This window comes from Drosophila mauritiana, chromosome 2R, assembly GCF_004382145.1.
Source record: "Drosophila mauritiana strain mau12 chromosome 2R, ASM438214v1, whole genome shotgun sequence".
NCBI lineage: Eukaryota > Metazoa > Arthropoda > Insecta > Diptera > Drosophilidae > Drosophila > Drosophila mauritiana.
The window spans coordinates 19874005-19901116 of record NC_046668.1 but is presented as its reverse complement, the minus strand read 5'-3'; the positions used below and the strand labels follow the sequence as shown (position 1 = coordinate 19901116).

The 27112-nt window shown below is 47.6% G+C and overlaps 2 protein-coding genes across 4 annotated transcripts in view; one reads left to right on the top strand and one right to left on the bottom strand.

Moving 5' to 3' along the window:
- Positions 1-856: 856 nt before the first annotated feature.
- On the top strand, positions 857-16426 carry LOC117136542 (BTB/POZ domain-containing protein kctd15-like). 2 transcript variants are annotated; one of them, XM_033297494.1, is made up of 6 exons: positions 857-931; positions 4972-5388; positions 5971-6033; positions 14031-14138; positions 14392-14879; positions 15084-16426. In XM_033297494.1, the coding sequence occupies exons 2-6, from the start codon at positions 5378-5380 to the stop codon at positions 15515-15517; spliced, it is 1104 nt and encodes a 367-aa protein (XP_033153385.1). In that variant the 5' UTR covers positions 857-931; positions 4972-5377; the 3' UTR covers positions 15518-16426. The 2 variants fall into 2 exon arrangements, with proteins under 2 accessions (XP_033153385.1, XP_033153386.1); XM_033297495.1 differs by having other exon boundaries at positions 4972-5688.
- Positions 16427-17053: 627 nt separating this feature from the next.
- The window catches only part of LOC117136541 (epidermal growth factor receptor), a 39857-nt gene continuing 29798 nt past the window's right edge, over positions 17054-27112 (bottom strand). For both annotated transcript variants that reach the window (XM_033297493.1, XM_033297492.1), the window contains exons 2-5: positions 21662-21884; positions 20317-21491; positions 20117-20249; positions 17054-20047 (exon numbers count right to left, since the gene is read on the bottom strand). In XM_033297493.1, the coding sequence (XP_033153384.1) occupies positions 17599-20047; positions 20117-20249; positions 20317-21491; positions 21662-21884 (3980 nt within the window). In that variant the 3' untranslated portion in view covers positions 17054-17598. The remainder of the gene's footprint in view (positions 20048-20116; positions 20250-20316; positions 21492-21661; positions 21885-27112) is intronic.

Here is a 27112-nt window from a genome sequence, read left to right as displayed (position 1 = left end):
CATAGGATTTTTCCACATGGCACCGGCAAAACATATAAACACCGATAAATGCCATACATACAAGCCATGTGGCATATAAAATAGTGAATGTAATTTTATTCACATGTCTGGCCGCAGGCCAATCCGCTTTGCCCGCCGGCACCAAATTGCACAGCAACAGCAGCAACATCAGCAACCCCGGAACCACACGGCGCACCTCTCCGCATCTCGGGTGTCGGTCTTTCTTCGGTGTGTATATAAATATGTATATATATATATATGCCACATTATATGCTGTGTTCAGGGGGAGGGGGAAGGGGAGCGGTGCGGAGCGGACCAGAGAGCTGAAATCCATCATTGGCGCATGGCCCCGGGCCACATTTGGGTTGAAATATTATAATTACAAGCGAACGCCCGCGGGCAAGGCGAGGAGGAAGGTGAACCGAAGCTGGAGCTCCGGCGTCGAACATTGGCATCGCATCGCGAGCTTAGCTTGGCTAACAACCACACTGAAACAAAAGTCGACTGCTTAGATGGGAAATCAAAGTATTTCACTGAGAGCAAATTTGAAAGAGTTTGTCCATTTATAATCAGAGGCACTTGAATACCAGCTAGTTTTTTTCTCAGTGCATGGAAGGGGGTTGAAGGGTACGGGCCAGTTGGACGGGCGATCGAAGTCGCCTGCTGCGGATATGGATACTTAGTTGTGGTGGTTGTGTTTACGTTGCGGCTGATAACATCCCGTTTTGCTGCTGCCGCTGCTGCTGCTGCGCCAGATGTTGCTGCTGCTGCTGCTGCTGCGACTGGCGTCGTGCCCCATGTTGCATGCAACACGCTCGACGGCACTCGGCACTTAGACACCAACGAGCCCCCCCAAAACAGTCTTTTCTCAACGGTGGTTCAGTGTGTTTGTGCCGATGGTGTTTGCTTTTGCCTTCGACAACGGCAGCAGGTGAATAACAGTGGCTCTGGCTATTGCCACATGCTTTTTTGCGTTTGTTTTCGCCCAGCCTGGTAACTTGTTGCACGGCACGTGTTTGGACAACTGGCCGGGTGTCCACATTAGTGGGCGGGGCAGCTGCAGCTGCAGCGCAGGATAACAGAAAACAGAGATGAGTGGCATATAATTTAAGAACAACACCGAGTGCCGGTGCCGTTTGCCTATAATTACCCACAACCAGCTACCAACTAACTGGCCAAAGAATCACAGTTTTTTTTTGTACCCCAAATTCATACATACCAATGCACACAATACACATACATATGTAAGTCCGGCAGCAGGTGACAAGCAGTGTGAAAAAGCTGGGCGCTGGTACCCTCATTATATGCAAAACGCTGCGTCAGGGCCGCCAGCCACTCAAACTTAACTTATTTTTAACTTGCATATTTTTGCCCATTCTCTGGCATTGCCTCAGCCAGCGCCTCTGCCTCTGGATGTCCTTAGGCCATCTTAGTTGCATGTTCGAGCAATCCTTTCCGTTCCGTTCGCTCGTTCCACCCCAAAAAGCTGGAAATAAAGAACTGGTCCTCTCCCATTCATAACTCGCGGCTATATCTTCTTTTGCGTTATATTTCCCTCATTCTGCTTGTCTCTGGGTATCAACTGTCAGTTTTCGAGCTAAAAACGCCGCCGGCTTAGTTTGTAAATCATTAAAATTATGCACACACACACACACATGCCTCACATCCGCACACACTTATTATGTACAATATGCTAGACTGTGTGTGTGTTGTTGGGTTGGGTTGGAGAAGTTGGCCAAACTGCATAGGAATCATTATGCAGTTAATGACAAATGTCACGCATTGCTAATGACAAAAGGATGTCGGCAATCGACTGCTGAAGAGCCACCTTCCCACTTTTCCCCCCTCTCATTTGCGAGAGTCCAGCTTTCACCGACCCCAAGAAGTTGGTAAACAAACTAATAAACATAAAGCAACAAATACAATTCAGCACAATTTACCAAATACGCTGCGTGTATAAATATTAATCCTGTGTTAAACAACCATATTTTATTTAGTCACTCCATCATATATATTTATTTTTCCTCTTGGGCAGATTATAGTTTATTCAATGCATTTTATACCCCCACCTATTTGTACGGTTTTTAAGGCACTTAAGTATTGCATTTAAATTAAATGGTGCATTAAATTTCGGGTCAAATTGAAACAATTGAAATAATGTCAACTGCATTATGGCATTTCGATTGAAACATATTTTTAAATCAAAGCCAAATCCTTTAGAATATAACAAATTCGCAAAACGTAAGCTTAGCATAAATGGGATAATATGAAGGACCAAAAGGATATTCAGCAGGTATTTTATATTGATAATTTGAACAATTTAAAGGACAGCAAGCGATATGTGTCCTTTAAAAGCTATACAAACACCTCATTTTGGCACGCATTGCCTGTAAAATGATTACCATTCAAATGTTAATGTAAATGTTGTGCCACATATGGATGAATTGATGGGTCGATAGGTGGATAGCTGGATAGGTGGATGGGTGGACGGATGGGTGCCCGAATTGATGTGATGGTTGATATGTGGTCGCGCTTGCTGCCACTGCCGCTGCAGTTCGGTCGTGCGTTAAAAATTTAACGCGAATTTCAGGCTGCGGCGGCAAAAATGGCATCATTAAGTAAAAGCCCCGCGGCCAGACATTGTGAATTTTATGAGCCTTTTCATATATATGCTTGTGTATATATGGGTATGCTATATATGTTTTTGTTGCTTCCTCGGTGGGTATCGTTAATAATAAAAAATATATGTGCGCTTGTATGTGTGCACCCATCCATCGTATATTTTAAAGCCCATACACATTTTGCCATTTGCCCAGCCTTGTGATGATGAGCCGAGCACACATAAATAATAGTAATAATAAAAAATCACAATAATGATGATGCTGATGCTGATGCTGATGGTGTTGGCGGTCGCGGGTGGCGCAAAAAATCTGCGGAAATTCTCAGCATATGCGATGGCATTTAAATGTTTGTGTTTTCCCATTCAGCATTCAGCATGATATTGATTGACAAGCAAATGCACAAGCCTTGAATAAATATGCAGGCGAGTGGGCGGCGGTGGGGCGGTGCGCCCGCTGGAGGGCGTGGCGAGCGGGCTAGTTTAAAAAGCCATCAACAAATAATTACAAACGAGCGCAGAGGAAGTGTATAAATGTCGACGCTGATTTCTGAGCTGATCTCTTTTACTATATATCTTTCTATATGTATCTATATATGTATATGTGTATACATATGTACATGATGTATGTGACTCCTTGCACCCCTATACACCGCCCCCCGCCCACTGCACTGCCCCAAGCGATCCAAACAATAAAGCATAAAGCGCGCCGCACACATTTTGTCGAATTATTTTGTTGGCAGTCCGCTGGCGGCTAGCTGCAGCAAATTGGCTTGAAATATTGGTATTGCCATATGTATGAGCTTGTGTATGAGTGACTGAATACGTATGACTCTGCCTCTGTGTGTGTGTGTGCGTGAGCTTGTGATTAAAAAAATATTTAAAATGGCAAAAACGCAAAGCGACGTCAAAATAAAGGAGCCCGCTACCCCATTTTCCCGCTTGAAACAATAAAAGCCCCCCAACAACCCCCCACAGCGTTTCCCATTCCATTTGAGTGAGTGAAATGAGCGATAAAATTGCAACAGTTTCCACTCGTCGTACGCATTTGCTGCGATAAAGGATGAAAAATTGAAATGCCACTGCTCACACGAAACAATTAAAATTTGACATGTTTTATTGAACACTTTAATGTCGGTATTATTTGCAGTTGGCTCCACGGAAATTAACGTGTGTGTGCACCTAATTGCGAGAAATGTAAATATGTTTTATAAAAAAGTAGTAAGCTAAAACGTTTAAAAGCTATCATCGTATAAAGAGATATAAAGTAAATCTCTTCCTTCTATTTTATTGATTTCCTGCACGGATCAGATACACGGTGCACTATGGCAGATCGCCGATTCTAGAAATATAGCGAAATATTATTGTGGCGCATGTACTTCAAAATGAATATGGCCGCGGGACAAATAAGCGAGCATTCCGAAACAATTGCCAATGAAAAATGATGCGACAGAACTCTCGGCTGGGGCGGGATTTTGGCCACCAACCCCGCGGGCGTTGCGTTCTCCAGCGGGCGGGGGTGGAAAGTTCGCACTCATTTTAATTACAGCTGCCTAACTGCAGGCCTCACTGTACTCGCTCAGCTCCGTCGTCTCCGCACTCATTCCAGCTTGTGTTTTGAAACACGGCCTGCGGCGTATTTATCACAAGTTTTTCTTTGCATTGCCGCCGGGCAGCAAAATATTTCAGCTGCCTCCGTCGCAGTCGCTCCTCGAACGCCCCGGGGCATTCCAGGCGGGCTCAGCTCAGCGCCCCAGTGCCCCGTTCTTCGTGTTTCGTACCGCCGTAGCCGATGCCGGCGGTTCTGGTTCTGCTTCTGCTTCTTCAAAGTCTCTGGAGCTGATGCCGCACAAAGTTTCATTTCGTTTGGCCGCGGGGCGCAGCGTTCTATGCTTTGTCATTAACACAAACACGCACACTCGCACACCCGCTCACGCACACAGTGGCAGTCGCACCAACACACTGGTGTCAGCTGTACATGCACCCACACACAGGCATACACATGGCCAAGGGCAACAAAAACAAACAGGCTTTGATATTTACAATTATAGAAAATCGACCATATAGAGATGTCCCCCATGATGAATGCAACTTTTGGGTTAAATTAGTGTGTGCACTTGCCAAAAAATATTTTTAAATTCAATCTCTTATTTGAAACTATAAAATACATTTATGAAATATTTCAAAATTCGATATTTTTAATTTTTATAATATAGAAATATAGCGTAAATCTTAGAAGAAAATAGTTGCCGACGAGTAAAAAACAATGTTTTCGAATGCTCTAGCTCTAATTAAATGCATCGATTAGCAAGCCAACGAAATAATACCAACCATTCCAATTCTTCTACTTGCAGTTACATTGTTAATTGCGGCAGATTAGTTGCAGGCCACAAGGAAACAAGAACAACAAGCCAGATCGGACCACTTAAACCGGAAATAGACCATTAAACGCTCTCACACACACACTCACGCACGCACGAACAAAGGCATCATATGGTGGAAAAGCCAAGCCGCTAAACAACAAACGGCGCTCTCTATCTCTTTGCCGCTGCTTCTGCTGCTGCTGCTGCTGCTGCTGCTGCTCTCTCAAGGTCGTCGGCTCAGACGCCAGCGCCGACGAACTTCACTCCACCCCCACTCGCAACAAGACGCAACTCGAGCCGCAACACGCAACATTGGGGAGCCGAGCCATTGGCCATTCGCCATTCGCCATCCATCAGCCAGCGAGCTAAATCAGTATTCGAGCAACTCTCGACGCGAATGCAAGTGAGGTAAATTGCCAGCGCTCAAAAGTAGGCAACACTTAAATCTAACAGTGAACGGCGAACGGTTAACGGTTAACGGTGTGCGTTGTGTACGGCAAGCGGAAACGGAAGTAAACACTCGTTGGCGCGCGCTCGCTTGATTGAATTTGAAAGGGTTCAACCGAAAGCAACTAGCGATCAGCAGATCGAAGCAAACTGAGGATATCGAAGCGCACTGAAGATCCGACAAGACGAATATCGTTTATCTACGCGCGCGTTGTATTAAAAAAGAGTTAAAGTGCATTTCCTAAATATACCAACCTTTTTGTGAGTTTCTTGAGCGGTGAAGAGACATTTAAGTTGCAAATATAATTTGTTTTCTTTTTATAATTATACAATTCATTATATGATTATTGTGTGAATTTTGACTGAAATCCAATTTAACAATTTACACCAGCCTTCGTTGTTAATTTATTATCATATGCATAGTTTAAAAAACTTGAGCTCTATTCATAATTAAGATGAAGATCAATATTAGCTCAAAATTCAACACCCAATCGAAATAAATTTTTCTAACTAAAATTTTCTTTGCTTTCCTCCCAAAAACAGAACTCCGTTTGTTGCATTGGATCAACGATCACCGTTGACGGTGGATTCCTCCTGCCCCAAACGGTAAGCGTAAACTGAAAACTTTTCATTTGCAAAATGCCCCGAAAATCCCAACCAGCCTTCGAGCTGGCCAATAAATTAGTTTAAAAAAAGATTCTGTAATAAACGAATTTTTGACACACAACAGCATCGACAGTCCAAGTTGCAGGCCACCCGATCTCTCTCCCTTCGGTTTTGGCCAAAAGCGCCGCTGGCCACTGATTTTCGTCTCTCCCACATGCCAAGTCAGAAATTGTGCGCCATAAACGAAGACTGTTTAAAAAAAAAAAATTATACGCCTCAAGTGCTCTGTACCCGCACCAAAGGAGAAATAAACAAAAGTAAGAAGAGTAACCCAGGGAAAGGGAGCGGTAAAGGAAGCGGGCTACGGCGACGGGGAGAAAAAATCATACAAAATACGCCATGGGCATTTTTGGGCAACCTTAGCCCCCGGCTGAGTTATGTGTGCAGACGAGAACGAGTCGCATTATTTTTTCTACCTTAAAGGCTATAAAATACGATGGTGCTGGGGCGGGGGTCGTGGGTCGAAGCGAAGCGAAGCAAAGGAGGGGGCATGACCGGTTGTATTGTGGCTGGTCGAAAACTAAGCGGCCAAAAGATGACCCCCGGGCCAAATACATACAGCACACTCGTACAACAAATTTTTGTTTAGCCAGCGAATCGACGTTCCGTGAGAGTCGTCGTCCGTCTATCGGTCCATCTTGTCCGTTTGTCCGCCAGTTTGTCCGTTGAGTTGGAGCCAAGTCATGAGGCAAAGTTCAAAGCAAGAACTGCAGTGTGCGCGGAATTGCATTCAAATAGAGAGATAGCACTCTAAGAAAATGATTAATAGTATTACATGTATATATTGAAGGAGAACTTTGGCAATAATACTTTTAATCACATTATTAAATCACAAATTCTCCCATTTCCAACTGATTTCTACTGATGACTATATAATTTTTTCCTGTGTAATGGGAGGAGCGAGGCGTTGACGACCTTCGCCTGTTGCCCTCTTATTCCACACAGCCCTCTCTTTCACATGGAAGCAACTGGTTTTGGTGTTATCTCTTGCTGTTTCTGCTGTTTTTTGTTTGTTTTTTCTTTGTTTTCGCATGCCAGACACAAGAATTTCCCTATAGAAGGTGGAGTCGAAGTCAAAGTCTTGTTTGTTTGCCTGTTTGTTTGGCTGGAGCCGCAGTTCGCGATTCTTAGCTCGCATTGTCAGGATCTGGCAGTCGCCATATTCCCAGCTAATTTGTTTTCATTCAGCGGATTCAGGCTCCAGCTACTTGCATTCACATTTGCATTAACGGCCTATACCTGCTGCTGTTTGGAAACGGGAACCGACGGCAAAGTGATTTCCATTACGTGCCAATAGTCAAAGCCCTTACTTGCTCCTGCTGCATTTGAATGGCTGAGGCAGTGGCACAAAAGCTCTTAACGCGCTGTGTGTTAATTAAGCTGCAATTCGGCATCATTACCAGCATCAACATTGCGCTGCCAATTTGCCACCAACGGAGTGGCTGTGCCAATGCAACTTCAATGGGTACGACTTCTGGTTATCGCGTATATATGAAGTTTAAGATTTTTTAAGCATGTTGTATAATAATAATACATCTTATGCTTTAGATTAGATAGCATCTGTAAGTTTAATATGATGCATTACATCGTTCTCACCATTGTTTGATCTAAGAACAATCTTAATCGGATGCCTAATACTCCTGGCTTACACTCTGATGATACCCAGGACTTCCCGCTCCGAAACCCGATTCTTTGGCCGACTGCACCTGCCGCTGTTGTTGTTGTTGCATCGGGGAGTGCATTTTACTTCAGTTGCCTTTGTGTTGCATCTGCTGTTGATGCTGTTTTTGGCTGCGATATGCACACGCAAATTGCACCAATTAGGCAGGCCGTATTGTCTGCCGCTGCCAGTTGCACTTGCGAATCCAGTTGCACTGGCAGAAGTGCATCTGAATGGGTTTTGGCTTTGCGGTGGACCAGCTTGCTCTCTGCCTACTGTTTTCCGGCCGGATTCCGAATCGTGTTCCATTGTTTGAGCGCTGTTCGAGTGGAAACATGGCTGTTAATTATTATGTACACTTGATTAAGTAGCGCCGGCAATCATACAATGCCCGGTTGAAGCTGCAGTGGAGCTATCAGTTTGCTCGCACCCAGCAAACAACGCTGCGTATGCGCAATGTTTGCCTTTACGGCAATATTCCGACGCTTTGGCTGCTTATCCTTTGCGCTTTTGACTTTCAATTCAATTTTCGAATTTAGCTGAATAAAAACATCTCATCTTTAGGTAGACACACTCTCACATGTGGATTTATCCGGAATATATTTATATTTTGCTAGTCGTCGTCGTCATCGTGGATGCTGTTGTTTCACTTTTTTCCTACATGGAGGTCGTATGTCGGCGAGTTGTGAGTTGGCTGAGTAATGTTTGCTCTGCATACGTAGCTCCAAGCCCCCTCGAAGCCCCCACCTCCCGCTGCCACAACCCTTGGCCTGCCTTTTGCTGAGTGAGCCATATGCAGCGCAATCGTCGTTTTTATTTAATATTTTCTAATAAATTTTTCAAAGTTTATTTTTGAAAGCCTTGCAGCGTTTTAATATCTGCTGCTTCAGTATATGCCGGGACTCCAGTTACTCGCTCACTCACTCAACTTCTGCCAGACTTCCCTGCCCATACCCACACACTCACACTCACACTCACACTCAGACTAACACTTATACTCACGGCCATGCTCTATATATATTCACATATATATCGCATATATTTGTACAATTTGCCATGGCGCACACATTCTGCAACTTTGGCCAACAATTTTCGTAGCATCGCAGTGGGAAAAGGATGACGAGGGGCAGAGTGGTCTGATTTCCCATATGCCGCAGCTCCAGCTCCGCCGTTTGAATTTGGACCCTTTGGCTAAAGACGACGTCGACGCAGAAGTTGAGTTCGGGCACTGCAGCCCGAGATCCTAGATCTGGAGGGGAATGGGCGCCATGTATGGGGGGCCACCTCCTGGCTTTGGCTTTTTGTGTTTTACTTGGGACCTCCGACTGCCCGGCAAAAGTTTTTCATTTGCCTGCTCATCAGCGTTTTGATTTTGGTTTTGGCCAACTGCGAAACGAAAACAAGCCAAGCCAGAGTGGAGGCAGTTGCTCCACATGCCACTCCTTGCCATTGCCTCTCGACCTTCTCGAGATTCGCCCGGGGCTTTTGGATTCTTCTCAACTTGTCCCCGGGACATTTTGCAGATTTTTCCTCTGCTGCTCCGCGTGTGTGTGTGTGTGCGTTTGTGTGTTTACTTTATGTTTGTCTTGGCTAGATACACAAGCGTTCCGTGCCGTTCCGCATTCCCTTATCTGCAGCTCCCGGGAGCCGTAAGTTTGCTTTCTTTTTCCAACCCCGAATATACATAGGTCCTGCCTAATTGGAATCCACCGCCCTCGTCGCCCGTCAAACATAATCTGCTGCTGCTGCGGCTGCTGCTGCTGCTGCAGCAGTGCTGCAATTTGATAAATCTTCGGGTTCCCAATGTTTTCGTATTAACTTTCGAGGTGGATTCAGTGCAGCCGACGTCGCTTTCGCCGCGGGCGTTTTAAAATTGAGATAAGATTTTGCCTCGAAAACTTTCGTTTTGCTTTTTATTTTCCCCATTTTTATGCTGCTGTTTTTATTCTGCTTTTATACTCTCCACTCCTGTTGTTGTGCGAGCTGCCTGGGGAGCATTGAGGCCATGAGACGCAGACCAACTTAGGTATGATATCTTTAAATGCAGGCAACACACATGGGTATAAGCCAAAGCCAGAACGGACACGACTAGACTTACCTACCAATCGCAAAAGTTTCCGCCTGCAGCATCCATCCAGCCAGCCAGCCATCTAGCCATCCAGCCCCAACCCCTAGCCTTATCGGAATCGTTGTAGGAGTCGGAGAAGGGTTCGGTTCGGTTTGGGTCCGGAACGGAATGGAATGGATTGGGAGGTATATCCTTGCCGTTGTGGTTACTGGCTATGTTCCTGCTCCTTTGTTGTTGTTGTTGCTGCTGCTGCTGCTGCTCTTGTTGCCGCTAGCGCTGCAAGGATAAATGAATGAGGAGGCACCCGGCATCCACACACGGCCACCCACACACTCAAGCGGAGTCACATGTATGAGCCGGAGAAGCCCTGAAGGAACCACCCCAGAACCAACTGGCGGGAAAGAGGCGGAGTGCGGGCAGGATAACCCCAAGTTTCAATCCCAAACACCGGGCACGGGCACGGGCACGGGCACCTTGCCCGACTACAGTGGGCACTCGCTCGTGCAGAGCCCCAGTGGATTACATTCGGGGGCCGCATGGCCACACCCCTGCTCCGGCTCCTCCTACGCTTTCCATAGCGCTGTGTGTTGATGAATAAGCTCTCCACCTTCCGAGGGTCCTTTGGGCCCCAGTTCCGCCCGTGTTCCGTACTCCTTGGCTCGGCTTGGCTTGGCTTGGCTCGCTTTCCTTGCTTGGTTTCGTTTCGTATCCATCCATGATTTCCGCACTAATTCCAAACGATCGCCGCGGGCCTAGTCAGCTTTTGCCCTTTTTCGCTAGCTCTCTCGCTCTCGCACAGCTAGCCTTCTCCTTCGACACTGGAAAAAACGTATTTCTTGAAAGTACAAAATATATGAAACATGCACTTAGATCACTTTCCGACAAATGTACTGTGAATACTTTGCGTTAGTTTTTAAATTATATAAATTAGTATTATTGTATGTAATTTTACGATGGAATAAGATCTCTCTACCATTTTTGTAAGTGCGGCTACCAACCAGGACACTCGGGCTGTCTGGCCTTTGTGTGCGGAAGGTTGGCTGGCCGCAGGACATTTTCTAGGGTTACATAGTCAGCGTCGCAGTCGTCAACGTCTGATGCTCTGCCTAGGTGTGTGTCGCTATCTCCGTGTGGACGAGGATGAGGACGACGACGAGAATGGGGATGGGGGTGTGTGTGATGTGGTGTGGTGTGCACTTTAGCTCATTTCTTGGCTTTTGTTTTCGCTTTTGTCCTGTTTTGGGAGGGCGAATGCCAGCAGTGCCACCCGATCCGAAAACCGAGCAGCCCAAGTCGTGGCGAATTGCCTGGGTGGCACTGAAATGGGCGGGTTCCCACACGGGTTATCCACCCAGGATTCGAGCATTGAGCATGTGCCAACGGCCAGTTTTGTCCATAATTCCATCTTGGAAAATGGTTTCGCCCCGGGGCCAGTTCATCCCGGACTGGTCAGCAACCTGATATCCAGCTCCGCACTCACAATCTGAACAATGGAAAACTAATAAGCTCACAGCAGTCATCTCTTTCTCCCGGAGCCGAATGAAACATGAAACTCCTCCGTCAGAAGTATAAGAGGAAGTCTCCGTCCCAGCAAATGTGCAATGCCAAGAGTTAAGAGTTAATGGCATTGCCATTAAAACCAGACCTGCGCCAGGCAAAGATGTCAAATAATGACCACAGAAAGGACGAGAGCATGCAGAGCAGCAGGCCGGATTGCCAGGATGCCAAAATGATGCGGGGAAGGAAGCCGGTTGACAAATATGACTACGGCAAAGGCAACTCTTCAATATTCATATTGGTCAGAGGTGCGCAGCATGCGAAAGTTCACAGAGAAATCCTGGGATCAGCTGATCCTAATAGGATCCTTCGTTGCATATGAATCATACAATTTATATTTCATATTTTATCATTACATGTAAACGGAATTTTCATAAGAAAAAAGATTAGCCAAGTTAGAGTTGTTCAGTTTTTGATCTGGGGAATGTTCTAACTTTTTGGAAGTTATCTACATATTTGGAAAATTCGACATATTTTCATATGTCATAAGTCACGTGCTCAGCTCTGGGTCTCATCTCAAGTGTAACCAAAGGCGCTGCGAACAACTCCAGCAACTCGGCTCCCCCGCCCAGCCGGCAGCCTTGCCCCTCAGCCCCTTGCCACATTACCCCCCCGCGCCCACTGCTCGGCTCATCCTGCTACTAGACGGCATAGAAAAGATACCGCTTGCGGCGGTAATGGACTAGAATAGGATGCAAACTGCAGTGCTTGTCTTATATACAATACCGTTAGCTGTGGGTGTCCACACCCACACACACACATGTGTGTCCCAAACTCGGTGTGTGTGTGTGTGAGTGTGTGGGGCTTGTTGTTGTTGTTGCACCTGCTCAAGTGGGCCGCAAAGCAATTGAAATTGAATTGTTTGTGTGGCAAGCCAGAGCTCAGGCATTGCATATTTTGTGGCTGCAACTGCAGCAGTTGGCCCTAGGAGGAATGTGGTCAGGAAGGAGTAGGAGTAGAAGAGAGAGAGAGAGGGGGGTGTGGTGCGGTGCGGTGCGGTGGGGTAAAGGATATTGGCTAGGAAACCATTAAGCCAGATCCCATAAACGAATATGCAATGTTTGATTGAACGCATTACTCACGCTTTATAATTGGCGTAAATTAATAAAACCCAGCTGTATATGCCACCCATTTCTGGACCCCGTCAATCGCCATTGCTGCCATGAGAATGCCTTGCAGCCATTTATTTTGTGCAATTTTTTTGTGCAACTCTCTTGGTTTCCATTGGAAACCGTAACCCTGTTCGACGTCGCTCCTTACGTTTCTATTCGCTTTTTAGCCCTCGCACAATCGTACACTCGTAAACTTGTACATCCACTGCCTCTCCGGTTCCCATTCGCATTTGAATGTTCATGTAGTTAAAGTTAATCAAATCGTAATTACCCAGCCCGAGTCGTCGTGGCCGCAGGGCCTCAAACATTTAAAAAAAGCAAACTTGTTTAGCTAGATGGACAGCGGTGATTTGTGGCGAAGCGAAGAATAAATGCTCTTCAAGGGGCAAAGTGATCGGTAAGATAAATTTCAGATACGGACAATCCATTGCCACATTGCTGAGAAAGTATATGGGAGTATATGGACGAATTCTCTCTCATCTGTTGTTTATTAACTAGGATAAATATAGTTTACTATTGAAAATACAGAAAATGTAGTTTCATCCAGCTAAGCTACCCATTCAAAGGTAGTTCCATCGTAACGTACATTCATGACTGAAGAGAACTGTGTGTAAGCCAAGTTAATGTGCATAAAGCATGTGAACATTTGTCATATGGGGCCAACTCGTTTTGAGTGGTTCGCTCGCCGGTTGATTGAGTTTTATTAATTTGCGGTCCTGGACCTGGAGGAACTGAAACTGATACTAATGATGATGCTGATGATGGTGATGATGATGAGGGCTTTGGCTCTCGCTTTGCAGATTTAGATGTAGCCACCTAATTGGTGTTGACTTTGTTAAGTCGGCTCAGCGGGCGCGTTGCGCATACGCCGTGTGGCACGCATCCGACTGACACGTCATAATTGGCGAGCCCACATCGCACCGCGAAACAATGCGATTTTCGTGTGAAATTCGACTGGCAACCCTTCCGGCCAGTACAACCACAACGACGAGTGGCTAAAACGATGCACTCGATGGCCGTTAACATTAACTGCATCCACAGGCCGCCCAGTTTGGGCTGCTATATGGTATAAGCCATGCGGGAATGGCGATTTGGTCTTGTCCACGACCGAAGCTGCAGAGAGCCGATCGCTTCGGGCTCGACGCCCCGTAACCGAGATGGAAACGCAGTGAAAATCCAAATATTCCCACACAATCAGCCCAAGACCGTGGCCATATGAAATATATATATATATGTACGTACGACTTGGCTCTGCCTCCCTACAAATCGCTCTGAATGCCTGTGTGTGTGTGTTGGGCTTGTGTGTGAACTTTTATGGGCCCTGTGGAAAGCTGCAAGCCATGTTTGGCCCGTCGCGGCATTTTCGTTGTCACGTTCGCTGTCCTCCGCCGATGTGGCTGTCCGTAATCAGAGTCAAGTCAATTTCAGTTTGGCGCGGGGGACAAATTGGTTCTCATGATTACCGACTTATATAAGCTGCTCTCATTACTTGTATATTATGTGATAATTAACCGGGATTTCATTTGGTTCTTGGTTGCAGGAAAAAATGCGATATGGACCGAGAGCGCGAAAGAGATGTCAAGGCCCTGGAGCCACGCGACTTATCCTCCACGGGCCGCATTTACGCCAGAAGCGATATTAAAATCAGGTAAGCTTGGGTTTAATGAGCAAAGATATTCGTGTAGTAAGGTATAGGATTTACAATATGTTTCTAAGATTTTGAAGAATTTATTGGTTTTGTAAAGAAAATTTGGGACTTTCAAAAGTTTAAAGAACTTTCTGGCAAAGTGCAGTGGAATGCAGAGTACTCCATCGGCTGTATGATGCTTCCACGCCACATTGCCATTCCCCCCTGTCGCAAACAATCTCATTGTGAATTCGTGAACGGCTTTCGCCCGCAGCTCCTCGCCAACCGTCTCGCCAACGATCTCAAACTCCTCTTCGCCCACACCGACGCCACCCGCCAGTTCCTCAGTGACGCCGCTGGGCTTGCCCGGAGCGGTGGCAGCTGCTGCCGCCGCCGTCGGAGGAGCCTCCTCGGCGGGGGCCAGTTCCTATTTGCACGGCAACCACAAGCCCATCACTGGGATTCCGTGTGTGGCCGCCGCCTCCCGCTATACGGCACCCGTTCACATCGACGTGGGCGGGACCATATACACCAGCTCACTCGAGACGCTCACCAAGTACCCGGAGTCGAAGCTGGCCAAGCTCTTCAATGGCCAGATACCCATCGTGCTGGACTCGCTGAAGCAGCACTATTTCATCGATCGCGATGGGGGCATGTTCCGCCACATTCTGAACTTTATGAGAAACTCAAGACTTCTGATTGCCGAAGACTTTCCGGACCTGGAGCTGCTGCTGGAGGAGGCTCGCTACTACGAAGTGGAGCGTAAGTATTCATCGTCATAATCTCTCAGCTTCCATATGGTGTAAAAAGTTTACATATTTTCCGTTTAATTTATTATAAGTTATACTTCACATGATACTTTTTCACTGTGTATCGAACCTCGTTATGGCCACCAGCGATTATAGCTAATTTGCTCTTCTCCCTGTCTCCATTCCCTCTCCACATGACCAACCGGTGTGCCCACAGCGATGATTAAGCAGCTGGAGAGCATGCGCAAGGATCGCGTTCGCAACGGCAACTATTTGGTGGCGCCACCCACTCCACCGGCTCGCCACATCAAGACGAGCCCGAGGACCAGCGCATCGCCGGAGTGCAATTACGAGGTAGTGGCGCTGCACATCTCGCCGGACCTTGGCGAACGCATAATGCTGTCGGCGGAACGGGCTCTGCTCGACGAGCTCTTCCCGGAGGCCAGCCAGGCGACACAGTCGAGTCGCAGCGGAGTGTCCTGGAACCAGGGCGACTGGGGGCAAATCATCCGCTTCCCCCTCAACGGCTACTGCAAGCTGAACTCGGTGCAGGTGCTCACCCGACTCCTCAACGCCGGCTTCACCATCGAGGCCAGCGTTGGGGGCCAGCAGTTCTCCGAGTATCTGCTGGCGCGACGCGTTCCAATGTGATAGGCTCTGGCTAGGGATTCCCCAGCTCCCCAAGAAGCTGCAGATGTAGCACTGATTCCGTCGGCTTCTGTAGCTTCTGTTTCCGGTTCCGGTTCGGATTCGGGTTCGGTTTCGGCATCGGGCTCTTTGCGACGCGGGCGTCTGATCCATGTGCGTTGCAGGCGCTGATTGATCTGGGTTAGGTGACCCAGAATCGCAGGTGGGGAGAGTTGTCTATGAACAATTCCAAGTGATACAAAGTACTGAGAAGGGAAAATGAAAAATCAAGTGTTACACCGAATTGTTTATATATCTAACACATTAAAACTCGATCCACCACCGTTTTGGGGACTGCGCATTGCTGCTCTGAGCAGTAAAATACATAATTTAGAAATACTTGGACACCGTTCGGTGAGGATGCAAGTTCTGAATCTGAATCCAAATGTTATTTAATGTTTATCAATTAAGTTTGCTGGCACGGACACTGAACGCAAACACGCTCGTGTGTATTATTAAGCATTTACAGAGCCAAGAGCCCAGCACTGATTTTGTTTTTTAGCCTTGAGTTTAAGTCGATATTGTTTTCTCTAAGTGTACCACCTAATGCTAATGACCCTAAGTTGTTTCATCGAGTTGGCCAGGGATATTAGCTGGCTTAAATTATTGTAACACACACGGAAAACTATGGTAGTATCAACTCACAGCGAAAATAGTTTTGTAGTACTTAATTGATGTAATTGAACCTTTATGAATGTAAACTATGGGATAACTTTTTCAATATATACGATCCGACGTCTAAATAGTCTACACCAATTCAAATACAATTACATGCAAATATAGATATATTCAACAAAATACAGTTTGCGACCACGCCCTCTATAGAACAACCACTCAATTGAATATTTAAATAAAGAAAAAACATACGTGTAAGCTGTTGAATTTCCTCTTTGGATGCTTCATTTGAAATTTGTATTCCTGGCGGGCACCAACCGGTTATAAAGCCGGCTCAACCGGTAAAATATGTAGATAATTTGTACAAGTAAAATGTAACTAAGTACATACATTTTACATGTCAAAAAGGTCTTCCTTTAATTTTCTTACACATGTACTTTACGTAGAATTCATAATAGTTGGTTACATTTAACCACACCTTACTAACTAGGAAACCGGTAAATAAAAACGTTTTAAAGTTTTATTGAAAAATAATTTTATTTGTATATATATACTTTCCACATACATGTAAATAGCCTATTTTAAATTAAATTAACTTATTCAGTAGGCATAACTTGGCAAATCTACACGTGTACATGTGGTACATATATTATATATTAGAAGTATATGTTTGTGTGGATTACTTATGTATCTTTGATCAGTAACATATCGGCTAGGCATTCGCTTACACTCTAGTGTGCCAACAAGGTATTCGAAATCTTTAGGAGATTTGCATCGATCGATGCATGGCACGCTCGGGATTTGATTGTCAAACTTGATATATCGAATGGGATTTGAAACTTGGCCTAAAATTGCATAAGATCGGTACTTTGTCACTATTTTCATTCACTTAACTGTTTCGAGTCGTTCGATTTGTTCATCGTGTTAGAAGTCCTTAGGTCGAGTCCTACAAACTATATCACAGTTGGAAACTAGGCGCTAAACGAGACGACTACTACTAACTACAAGTACAAGAAGTAATTGACGCCCGAGTGAAGTGGACATCGGCTTAGCTAAGTGGGCGCCCTCCGGCGGAGCCGATCCGGATGGGATCTCTTCGAGTTTGGCATGGCGGAGGCGTCTTAGAAATGCACTATCGGTGTTTTGTTCTCGTAATTACATGGATTCTACAAGCGCAGGACCGCGACGACGATCCCTGCTGACTACTGGTTTACGGGCTAGGATAGAGAAGTATACACAAAGATGCGGGCGGGGGACTGGCTAAGTACACTAGAAAGTAATTTACAAATCTATGGGTCGGTCTAGGCTCTGTACAGGCGCACGGGCTCCTATCTAAGATAACAGCCAGCAAAGGCGTGTCCGCATGGCTTCCAAAGGCACTTGGCAAGATTCTCCTTCTTCATTGGCAATTGCTCCTACTCTACTGAAGCCTACACCCTCGTCTCCGTGTTGCGGTTTCTATGCAGTGGCTGCAGCTCCCGTTGGGTATCGTTGTAGTACTCGTGATCGGAGCTGGTTGGCTCACTGCCTGGCATTGGCACCTTGACCTCCATGGTGCCCGGGACTCCCATCACCGGTATCCCGATGGTCTGGGTGGGTATCGGCGACTCCCCAACTCCCAGTGTCTGCGCATTCAGCAGATACTCCGGATTGTCCACACTAACGGGCACTCCGATGAGATCCATGTAGCCGGCAGCCACGCCCACAGCTGCCATGTTGTTTTGATTGGGATTATTCATGTTGTTGTTGTTGTTGGGCCCCGGTTGACAAGTGGGCATCAGGTAATCATCCTCATCGACTGGTAGATCGAGGCGCAGATTACCCACGCCCACTTCCCGGGCACTCGAATCCGTCTCATCGTCGCCGGCACTCGAATTCTTGTTGCTTGGATCTTTGCAGTAGCGGTTCAGCTTGGGTATCTCATCCGTGCAGTCCGTTCTGTGACTAGGACCAGGTGCTGCCTTGGGTTGCAGGTAGTCATCGGGTTCCACAATGGCTTCGGAACCATCGGTGGTGGGAGCCAGTTTTCGGATGAGATCCTTCTCGTCCTGACTCGTGTAGGCCGGCAGCCGGGTGAACTTATCCCCGGGAATGGCCAGATAGCGACCCGGATCTCTGGCGAACTCGGCAAAGACCGTAGTCAGCTGCTTGAAGGTTGGACGCATGGCGGCATCCAAGTGCCAGCACGAGAGCAATGTGCAGTAAATGTCCAACGAACAAATCTCCGGTTGCTCCAGCTTTAGACCGACTTCAATAAGATCGGGGATATCCTTAGCGGGTATGTTCTCGTGGGGTCTCTGGCCAAAGGTCAGCAGTTCCCAAATGGTCACACCAAAGGCCCAGACATCGGACTTGCTGGTGAATACACGGTTACGGATGCACTCCAGTGCCAACCACTTGATGGGCATCTTGCCGCCAGCAGCCTTGTACTCATTGGAATCGCTGCTCAGCAACTTGGCCAGCCCAAAGTCGGTGATCTTCACCAACGAGGGAGTCTGCACCAGGACATTGCGTGCAGCCAAGTCTCTGTGGACCAGTCGCTTCTCCTCCAGATACGACATGCCCTTGGCGATTTGGGTGCTCCAGTTGAGCAGAGCCTTAGAGCCTATCTTGTCTCGGTTATTTCGCACATAGTCCAGCAAGCAGCCAAGTGGCATCAGTTGCGTGATTAGCATCATTTGTGAGGACATGCAGACGGCCAGGAGCTTCAGCAGATTAACGTGCTCCACAGAGGCCATGATGTAGGCTTCGCGCAGGAACTCTTCGCTGGACTCGGCGCCCGTGGACTTGAGCAGCTCCTTAATGGCCACTGGAATCTTGACGTTCTCACCCTCCGGCACCCAAACGCCCTTGTACACTCGTCCAAAGGCTCCCATTCCGAGGACTCCACCTTTGCGCAACTCGGCGTCCTTGACAATGCGCAACTTGCATAAATTCGCTCCGATGTTCGAGGGACGCAGCGGCTCGGAATCCTCGCAGCCGGACAGAGCCATGGTCATCTTGACGGTTTCCTTCTTGGCCTTTTGCTTTTGCCGGCAGATGTAGGTGACCACGCAGAGAATGCAGATCGTCGGCACCAGAACAGCACCAGTGATGATGAAGATCATGTTCACATCCAGATTAGCAGTTATCTTGCTGCTCCTCGGCGGACTAGCTGCGCAGTAGGGACCAATGGCCGTGTGCTGATAGTTCACATGTCGCATCTCCAAGGGACACTTCGAGGTGCAATTGAACATCGTGGAGTTCACATAGGGACCCGTCTCATTCGCGTCGAACAACTTGAAGTTGCGACAAGCCTTGCAATCGTCGGCACCCGGACCCGTGCAACCATTGCATTCCGGGTGGCACTGGAAGCACTCACGCTGCTCCTCGTCCGTGTAGTGATCCGCCGGACACTCGGTCTCGCACTGCTCCCGTCGCTTGTAGTGGGTGCACTTGGAGCACACCTGTTCATGGTATCCGTAGTTGGTGCACAGCTCGCAAAGGGGATGACACTTTCGGCAGACTGCTCTGCCGGCCAGTGGCTTCAGCGATCCCTGCTCTTGCGGATGCACATACTCCCAGAAGTAGCCATCGGGGCACTTGTCGTCCTTCAGCAGGCAGCGTTTTACTGTGGCGTCATTGTTGATAATGGCCAAATTGCACGTCGTACACGCTCCAATGCCGATGGTGTCCTTGGGCCCAGTGCATCCATCGCAGGTGGCGTGGCACTCCCGGCAGACACCACGATCGTTGTACTTGTTCTTCGGGCACTCGGACACACAGTGCTGACCGTCCCGCACATGGACGCACTCCTGGCAGTGATCTGCTCCAGCTCCATTGCAAGTCCGGCACTCTGGATGGCATATTTTGCACGTTCTATTGTCAAACTTGTAGGCACTGAAGGAGAGTAACAAGCGTCGGTTAACTGATGTTCTTTTGATTTATCTTTGTGGGCTTGATACTTACTTGGATATAAAACCACAGTCGGAGATGCAGGTGCCATTGAAATTGAAGTTCTTGCAGGTAAGGCACTGATCCGTGCCAGCTCCCCAGCAGCCGTCCTCGTTGCACTGATCCGAGCAAATGGTTCCATTTTTCTCTGCGAATTGCAAAAATATACATGATGATATTATGTTGCAAGAAGATCAAGATGGGTGAGAACTTACCGCATAGATCCGCCCTGAGATTCTCGTTGACCCACACCTTCTGTTCGGGCTCCTTTTGAATGGCCGGCCAACGGATATTGCTTACGTAGCAGAGGTCCCTATTATGCTGGATGACCACACTGCCGGAACTGATCTGCTTCAGATTGCGCATCTCCAGGCTGTACAGGGATGACTTAACGATCGCCAAAGCGGCAAACATGCTCTCCATCAGCTGGCGGCCATGAATTGTTTCCAGATTGCGGAAGTACGACAGATTCCGGAACTGCGGGTGGGTTCCCTCGATGTTCAGATACCCGGTGATCTCCTTCACCGTCGAGAAGACCTCCAGTCGCTCGGGATCGAGCGGTATGTAGCGTGGTCCCATCGTGTAGTTGGCGTAGACATCCTGGAAGCCCGAGAAGGTCTGATCCAAAATGCGAATGTTGCCATCAATCACCGTACAATTCCGGAACGAGTCAATGTTGCCGGCATGCAGGACAGTAACGCCCGGGCAGGTTTTGGGGCACGGTCCATTGCAGGGCACACACTCGCCCCCCTTGTCCATCTTGTCCTGGGGACAGCTGCGCACACAGGCGCCATTATCCCGCAACAGATGGCCGGGACACTCCTTGACGCAGGTGGCACCATAGGCATACTTTCCCTCAGGATTCGTTTCAAGAACATACGTGGTGGGGTTGTACTTGCGCATGGGCGGGCACTCCTCCTTGCAGACGCCCTCGTCGAAGAAGTTCTTGCAGGCGATGCAATCCTTTTGCGTAGGACCAGTACATCCTCCGGCACAGAAGAGGTGACAGCACTCCCGTGGCTTGGGTCCGTAGCAACGACCTCCGGCACACTGGGGCGAGCAGGTCAGCTTGCTGAACTTCTGGCAATTCTTGGGACCCTCACCCCAACATCCGTGCGTGCAGCTCTCGTGGCACTTGGGACACTCGCGCTCCGGAGCAGTAAAATCGTAGTTGTAGTACGCATCTGTGCCGTTGGACACAATCTCCGACCACTGGATCGTCCGCATGTGGCAGAGGTTGTAGTTGTTGTGGAAGCCCACCTGGCCATTCAAGACATCGCGTAGATCGGGAATCTCCAGCGTGTACATCTTGGAGTAAGTGACGAACAAGGCGTACTTCTCCTCCTCCACGGATAAGCTGAACAACGTGCGTCCGCGAATGATTTGTAGTCTGTAAAAGGGGGTAAGCAATATTAGGTCTAGTCCAATAACATGGTATTAAAACCTAAAAGTTAAGTTAACAATGTAGCTTTAACTTGACTTCATTAGTAAGTTATACAAAGAATTTTCTTCAAACTTGTTTTATTAGAATTTAAAGCTTCTTAATTAAGGCAAACCTACTTTGGAAACACCACTTTCTTGACGTCCACATGACTGATCAGAATGTAGCCGGTGACCTCCCGAATGTTGTCCAGGAAGCTCAGGTCCAAATTCTCGTTGGGCAGCCAGGTCAGCTCCAGGTTGCCATCCACGTACGTGCAGTTCGTGTAGCGATCTCTGAGGTTCCGGTAATGATGTTCCTTGTTGGAGGGCACGGAGAGCCGGGATTTGGTGCCTATGCAGACTGCAAAGAGAGTTGACAAAAGGGAAATCGTTGTAATATTGTAATACTGTGGGTGTTGATACGGGCTAATGGCTTTTGTTTCGGTTGACCCTAAACTGTCCAATTATATGCACAGCCCACCAGGTCGGGTAGGTGTTGAAGTTGACTTATGCTCGGGCAGTTTGAGAAATTAATTTCGGTTCGAGCTTTGGATCGTAAACGGAAATAGCTTTGCCCGGCTGTTTGTTTGCTCGGAAGCAATAAAATGAGGCAGAAACCTCAGAGACGAAACCAGTGGGCGCGAGACTCTCAGTGCCAGTTGGCGTTGTTAATAATTAGCAGCCCACGCAGTCTCGCTCCTCATCCCAGACGGCCTCTTATCATTAGTCAGCGACCTGTTTTAGCCGCTCGCGTAGTCGAGCATCTTCGGCGATAACTTCATTGATTTGCATCCGATAGATACAATTTCATATGCACAGATGATGGGGATTCTTATGAAAAGGGCTACGTGGGCTGGTCGCCACCACTCCGTGTGGGCCGCGAAAGTGTGCCATGTGTCAGCGGTGAGTTGGAGTTAGACAACCACCACATTGTGGAGGTGGATGCCCCGGCCCAGCCCACGGAGCACAGAGCACCCAACTAATTATCCACAAAATGGCCGCTCCTCCTTCCCTAATTTATCGATTTCCTTCGAACAAATATCCCATAATTATGAAGAGGAACGAACCAAAGACAGAAATATTTCTGTCGCCAGAAACGGAGAAATTCCTGTGGCGATGGGAAGAAAAAGTTAAATGCCCCCAGATATGCGTCCCATGCATTGGCATTCCGCCAATGACGAAGGAGGAGGAGCAGGAGGAGGAGGGATACGAAGGTGAGGCCACGACTGGGACCTCGACTTTGTCGCTGGACACTGATCAAAAGCGGCTCCAGCAATCGAAGCGCAAAAATTTTCGTACAAATTCTTAAGCTTTGTTTCTGGTCGTTTTATTTTTTTTTTGTTTTGTTACTTTTTGTTTGTTTTATTTTATTTTTTGTGGTGGAGGTTGCCGCTGGGCAGCAGTCGCAGCATCAGTCGCCTTCATTTCTCATGCCGAACGAAGTCGACATCACGAAACCCTTTTCAAGACTCAAGACTCCTCGCCTGGGCTTTATCGCGCACAATTTATCAGCCAGGTTTTTCATGTTCGAGGCCTGAAACTTAAGCCACGACGCGACGTCGGTGGATTCCCTGCCAGGCAAACGCTTCGACATCAGCATCGGGTTTCTTGCGAACCGAGCGCATGGCTGGGCATTTGTGATTTTTCTTCTCGGGCAGCGACACGCCCGCCGCCGCCTCAGCAGCCGAGCCACAAAAAGGCTAATTTGTAATCCTTAGGCTAAGGCTAAGTGTGGCAACATTAATGAGTCGCCGGCGACTCTGCGACTGCGACTCGGCGGTCTGGCGGTCGCAGCGCAGCGCAAATCAAAGTCATAATTCATGATGTGCTCATTAAAACAAAAGACTTAGGCAACGAACTTCAGCGCTCAGATTAATCAACCAACACAGATACAGATGCGCTAACGCAGACAGTGGAAAATCGCTGTATTTGCTATATTTGTTTATCGATTTGTATGCCAAGCCATCAACACACACGACTCCATTCGCCCTTCGACGCCCCTCTGGCCATCATCACGACGGTGATCATCATCTGACGTACTGATTAATAGGCAACCGCATTCCAGACTCCACCACGCTGACTTTCTAAATATTGTTTTTGTTTCCAGCTGCTGTGCTCGCTGTTTGCCTTTTCACCAAGATGGAAATGGTAGAAGAAAGCCAAGAGACTGCATAATCGATTCTTTCGGTTTTCCATCGGCAATTTGACTTTTGGACCCCAAGTTTTCCACCGATTCTGGCCTAGACGCAAAGCGTTCTTGACGTCCTCCACGTCCCATCCCGCTCCCCGATGCTCCCCTCGCTGCCCGCGCTGCCCCGCGATCCCCCTATCCAGCAATTTCATCGCTGCAACAGACCCGACTCGCTCAGCCGGTTCTGCGCACTTAACAGTTTTTGCTGCTCACGTTCGTACCGCTCTCGGCGCTCTTTACCTTCCCTTCCCTGTATCTGTATCTGTGTTTTCATTTCGTGGAAAAGATTTTTAACTCATGGCCCGAAACCGAAACCAAAACCAAAAACAAAAGCAAAACCCAGACCCCAGATGGCTGGCAACATTTTTGTGTACCCTCGCCCGGGGCAACGCAAGAACACGAAGAACAAGAATTGTCTAGATTTTGTTGTAATATAACAAAAGATTTAAAAGGGCATTAGGAGAGGCTTTGTTTTCTCAGCGTTTGATATTTGGAGCCGTGTATCTGTATGAGCTCGAATGGTTACCCCATTCGATCAAATTATCGAGCATTGCTATTGCTGTCCGTTAAATGCCGCTGGCTATCTGTGAGTTTGGAGATATTTGATGAACAAGTACATTGATCTGATCCGCGGCGCTGGTGAAAGTCTCGATCCGGCGCCATATGCAGATGCAGCTGGCCGGATCGCAAGGTGTCATAGATTAACGTCCGCTGGCAATTGCAATGCGATCGGTACCTCTGTGCCCGCCCCATGTTTTTCTCCGCCCCACTGCCCGTCATAAATAATTCATAACTGTTTTGCGACAATTTCAGTCCGCTGCGGCTCGGCACGCGCCTATTTTACAATGAAATTGTGTAAAAGTGCTTAATAAATTCATTTGTGCGGCCATTAAAAACACGCAGCTCATTAGGGGAAGGGGATTACCACTGGATCGGAATCGGAGTCGAAGCCACAGCCAGAGTCTCCAGTGCGACGCTTACGTGCGCGGATTTTGCAATTTTCCTCTCTCCGAGTTTTTCTGATTTTTTTCACCAGATTTTTATTTTGCTTTGCAGAATGCTGTTGCGGCAACTTTCTTTCGTGTTGGCCGCTGTTGCCGCGCTGTTCTAAGCTCGCATCGTGGCGTCACGAAGGCGAAGGCAAATAAGCGCAACTGCAGCGGGTGGTGGGATGGCTTGCGAGGGGCAGGGCTGGGGGAACGTGCAGCAGGGGCCAGGAAATCTTCGCCAGAAAACGCTTCAAGCGCAGGCGCATCTTCAGTTTGGCTTGGCATAACAAATTTGCAGCCAGCACTCGTCGTGGCAACAACAAAGCTCCGACAATCGACTGTCCTCGCTAAGAAAAAAGGGCACTGCCAGAAATTAGCCCCTCTAAATACGCAGGCATTAACCATTAAAATGTAATGTACATAGAATTAGAAAATAAGCTATTGAAAAAATTGTTTGAACAAATCTCATAACCTACAAAAGATAACCAATAATACACGCTATATTTTAAAATATTTTTTGAGGACCCCGCGCATTTCTCTCAGTGCCTGAACAAAGGCAAATCAGGCAACGGCCACGAAGCGAAGATGCAGCAACAAGGGGCACAAAAAGGCAGCAGCCTCTTGGCTGGAGATGATGGTGATGGTGATGCCTTGTGGCGGCTCATCTGGCTGGTTTTCCTTAGCGGCGACCCTCCCCGTGATCCTCGATCCTCATCGCCATGATCAGCATCTTCTGCTTTCGGGTTTTCGTGTTCGAAGCGCGTTCATTTTGTTTCGAACAACAATTGGGCGCAGGTCGTGAGGCACGACAGCAAGAGCAACAGCAAAACAGCAATGCCTGGATTAGATAAGCTTATTGTTTTCGCTGTTGCCAGTACTCTTTGTTCTGTAGCCCCCATCCCCACCCCAACATCTGAGTCTCCAAGCTCCCCCCAATCAGCAAAAATCCCCAACTGGGCTGAGCTGCAGCTTTGCTGCTGCTTTGGCTTTGGACTTGGCTTAATGAGCACGCCCTGGCGCCATTTTTGGTCTGCTGCCCGGCTTTGAATTTTCGCATTCGCCACTATTTTTAGGCATAGAACGGCTGAAGAGCGAGACGGAAAAGAAAATCGGGGAGAGGTCTGCGAGGCGATCTCCACAGCAGCAATTCGTGGGCAGAGGACCGACAGCCTCGGCTTTTAACTCTGGTTTTCGAAATCGAACGCCCACATGCGGAAAAAAAAGAGGCAAAGAAAAAGGCGGAGGCAGAAAGTCAAGCGAACTGCAGTCAAAAGTTCACAACTGTCAGCACAGAAAGAAAATGTGGCATGCTGCCGTGTATCCTAGGCGAAGTGCCTTTGGGTCCAGGAAAACCAAACAAATATGCGCAGAGAGCATAGCTCTATTGAAACAATCAACAAGTGAGCGACAGACTGCGCAATCGCAGCAGCCCAAGATGCTCTTGCTTCACCGCTCAGTTGCTCTCCACTCTCGCTGGTGTGTGTGTGTGTGAGTGTATCTGTGTGGGTTTTAGAAAACCAGTATTTCGACTCGGGCTCAAAATTACTGGAAGTAGTTGAACGGCTAAAAGTAAATGCAACGCTAATGCATCAGCAACTGCAGCAGACCAGGCATCAAAGTTCAGCATTGGCTGAAAGCCAAGCTCTGGCCATTTCGCAGTTCAATTTGGCCATTATTTCTTTGATATGATGGCTTAATCAGAAATATCGTAGAAAAATGCAAAGCGCACACAGATACACACAACGCACACTTAGGCAAAAGTCAGCGCGTGCCTGTCGCCGTAATTAGCTCCAAAATGGGGGATTTTCAGGGGGCTCGGATTGGGATGCTGGTTGGAATCGGACTCGAACTCGGACTTGGACTCACGATGCCGTCGCAGCAAAGCGCACTATGGAATGTGGTTTTTCCAGCGCTAGCACGCACACTCATACCTGCTGTGTTGCATTGAGTGTGTGTATCTATGTGCTGGGAGGTGGGTGGCTATGGTTCTGGGTCCAAATGGTTAACTATTTACAGGAAACTATAAAGGCATAAGAGAAGTCCTTTCAAAATGGTACCACTAACTAACTACTTTTAGTTAATCCACTTGACGTTCAGTATGATTAACTGGAAATAAAATACGTCAAAGTAAAATTCTAGGGAACTTGTTATTGATTTTACTACAATTTTGCCCGAATGAACAATTAAAGGGTGATTTTTTTGCAAGCGAGTGTAGCGTTTTGAACTATAAAGACTTCAACAACAATTGCCAGTTGTTTGAGTTTGCCAACCCCTTACGATTTTTTAACGGTTTCGATTCGAATGCACGTGCAGGCTTTTCTCTAGCATTTATTTGCATACATGCCGCAGCTGTGCTTATTTATGGTCATAAAGAAAAAAGCGAAACAGTAAGCCAGAGCAAATAACTCG

What these genes read in the sequence shown, in the direction of transcription:
- LOC117136542 (XM_033297494.1), top strand. An exon ending in AGAAGCGATATTAAAATCAG is followed by an intron (nt 14,139 to 14,391) that starts GTAAGCTTGGGT and finishes TTTCGCCCGCAG; the next exon opens with CTCCTCGCCAACCGTCTCGC. An exon ending in TCGCTACTACGAAGTGGAGC is followed by an intron (nt 14,880 to 15,083) that starts GTAAGTATTCAT and finishes GTGTGCCCACAG; the next exon opens with CGATGATTAAGCAGCTGGAG.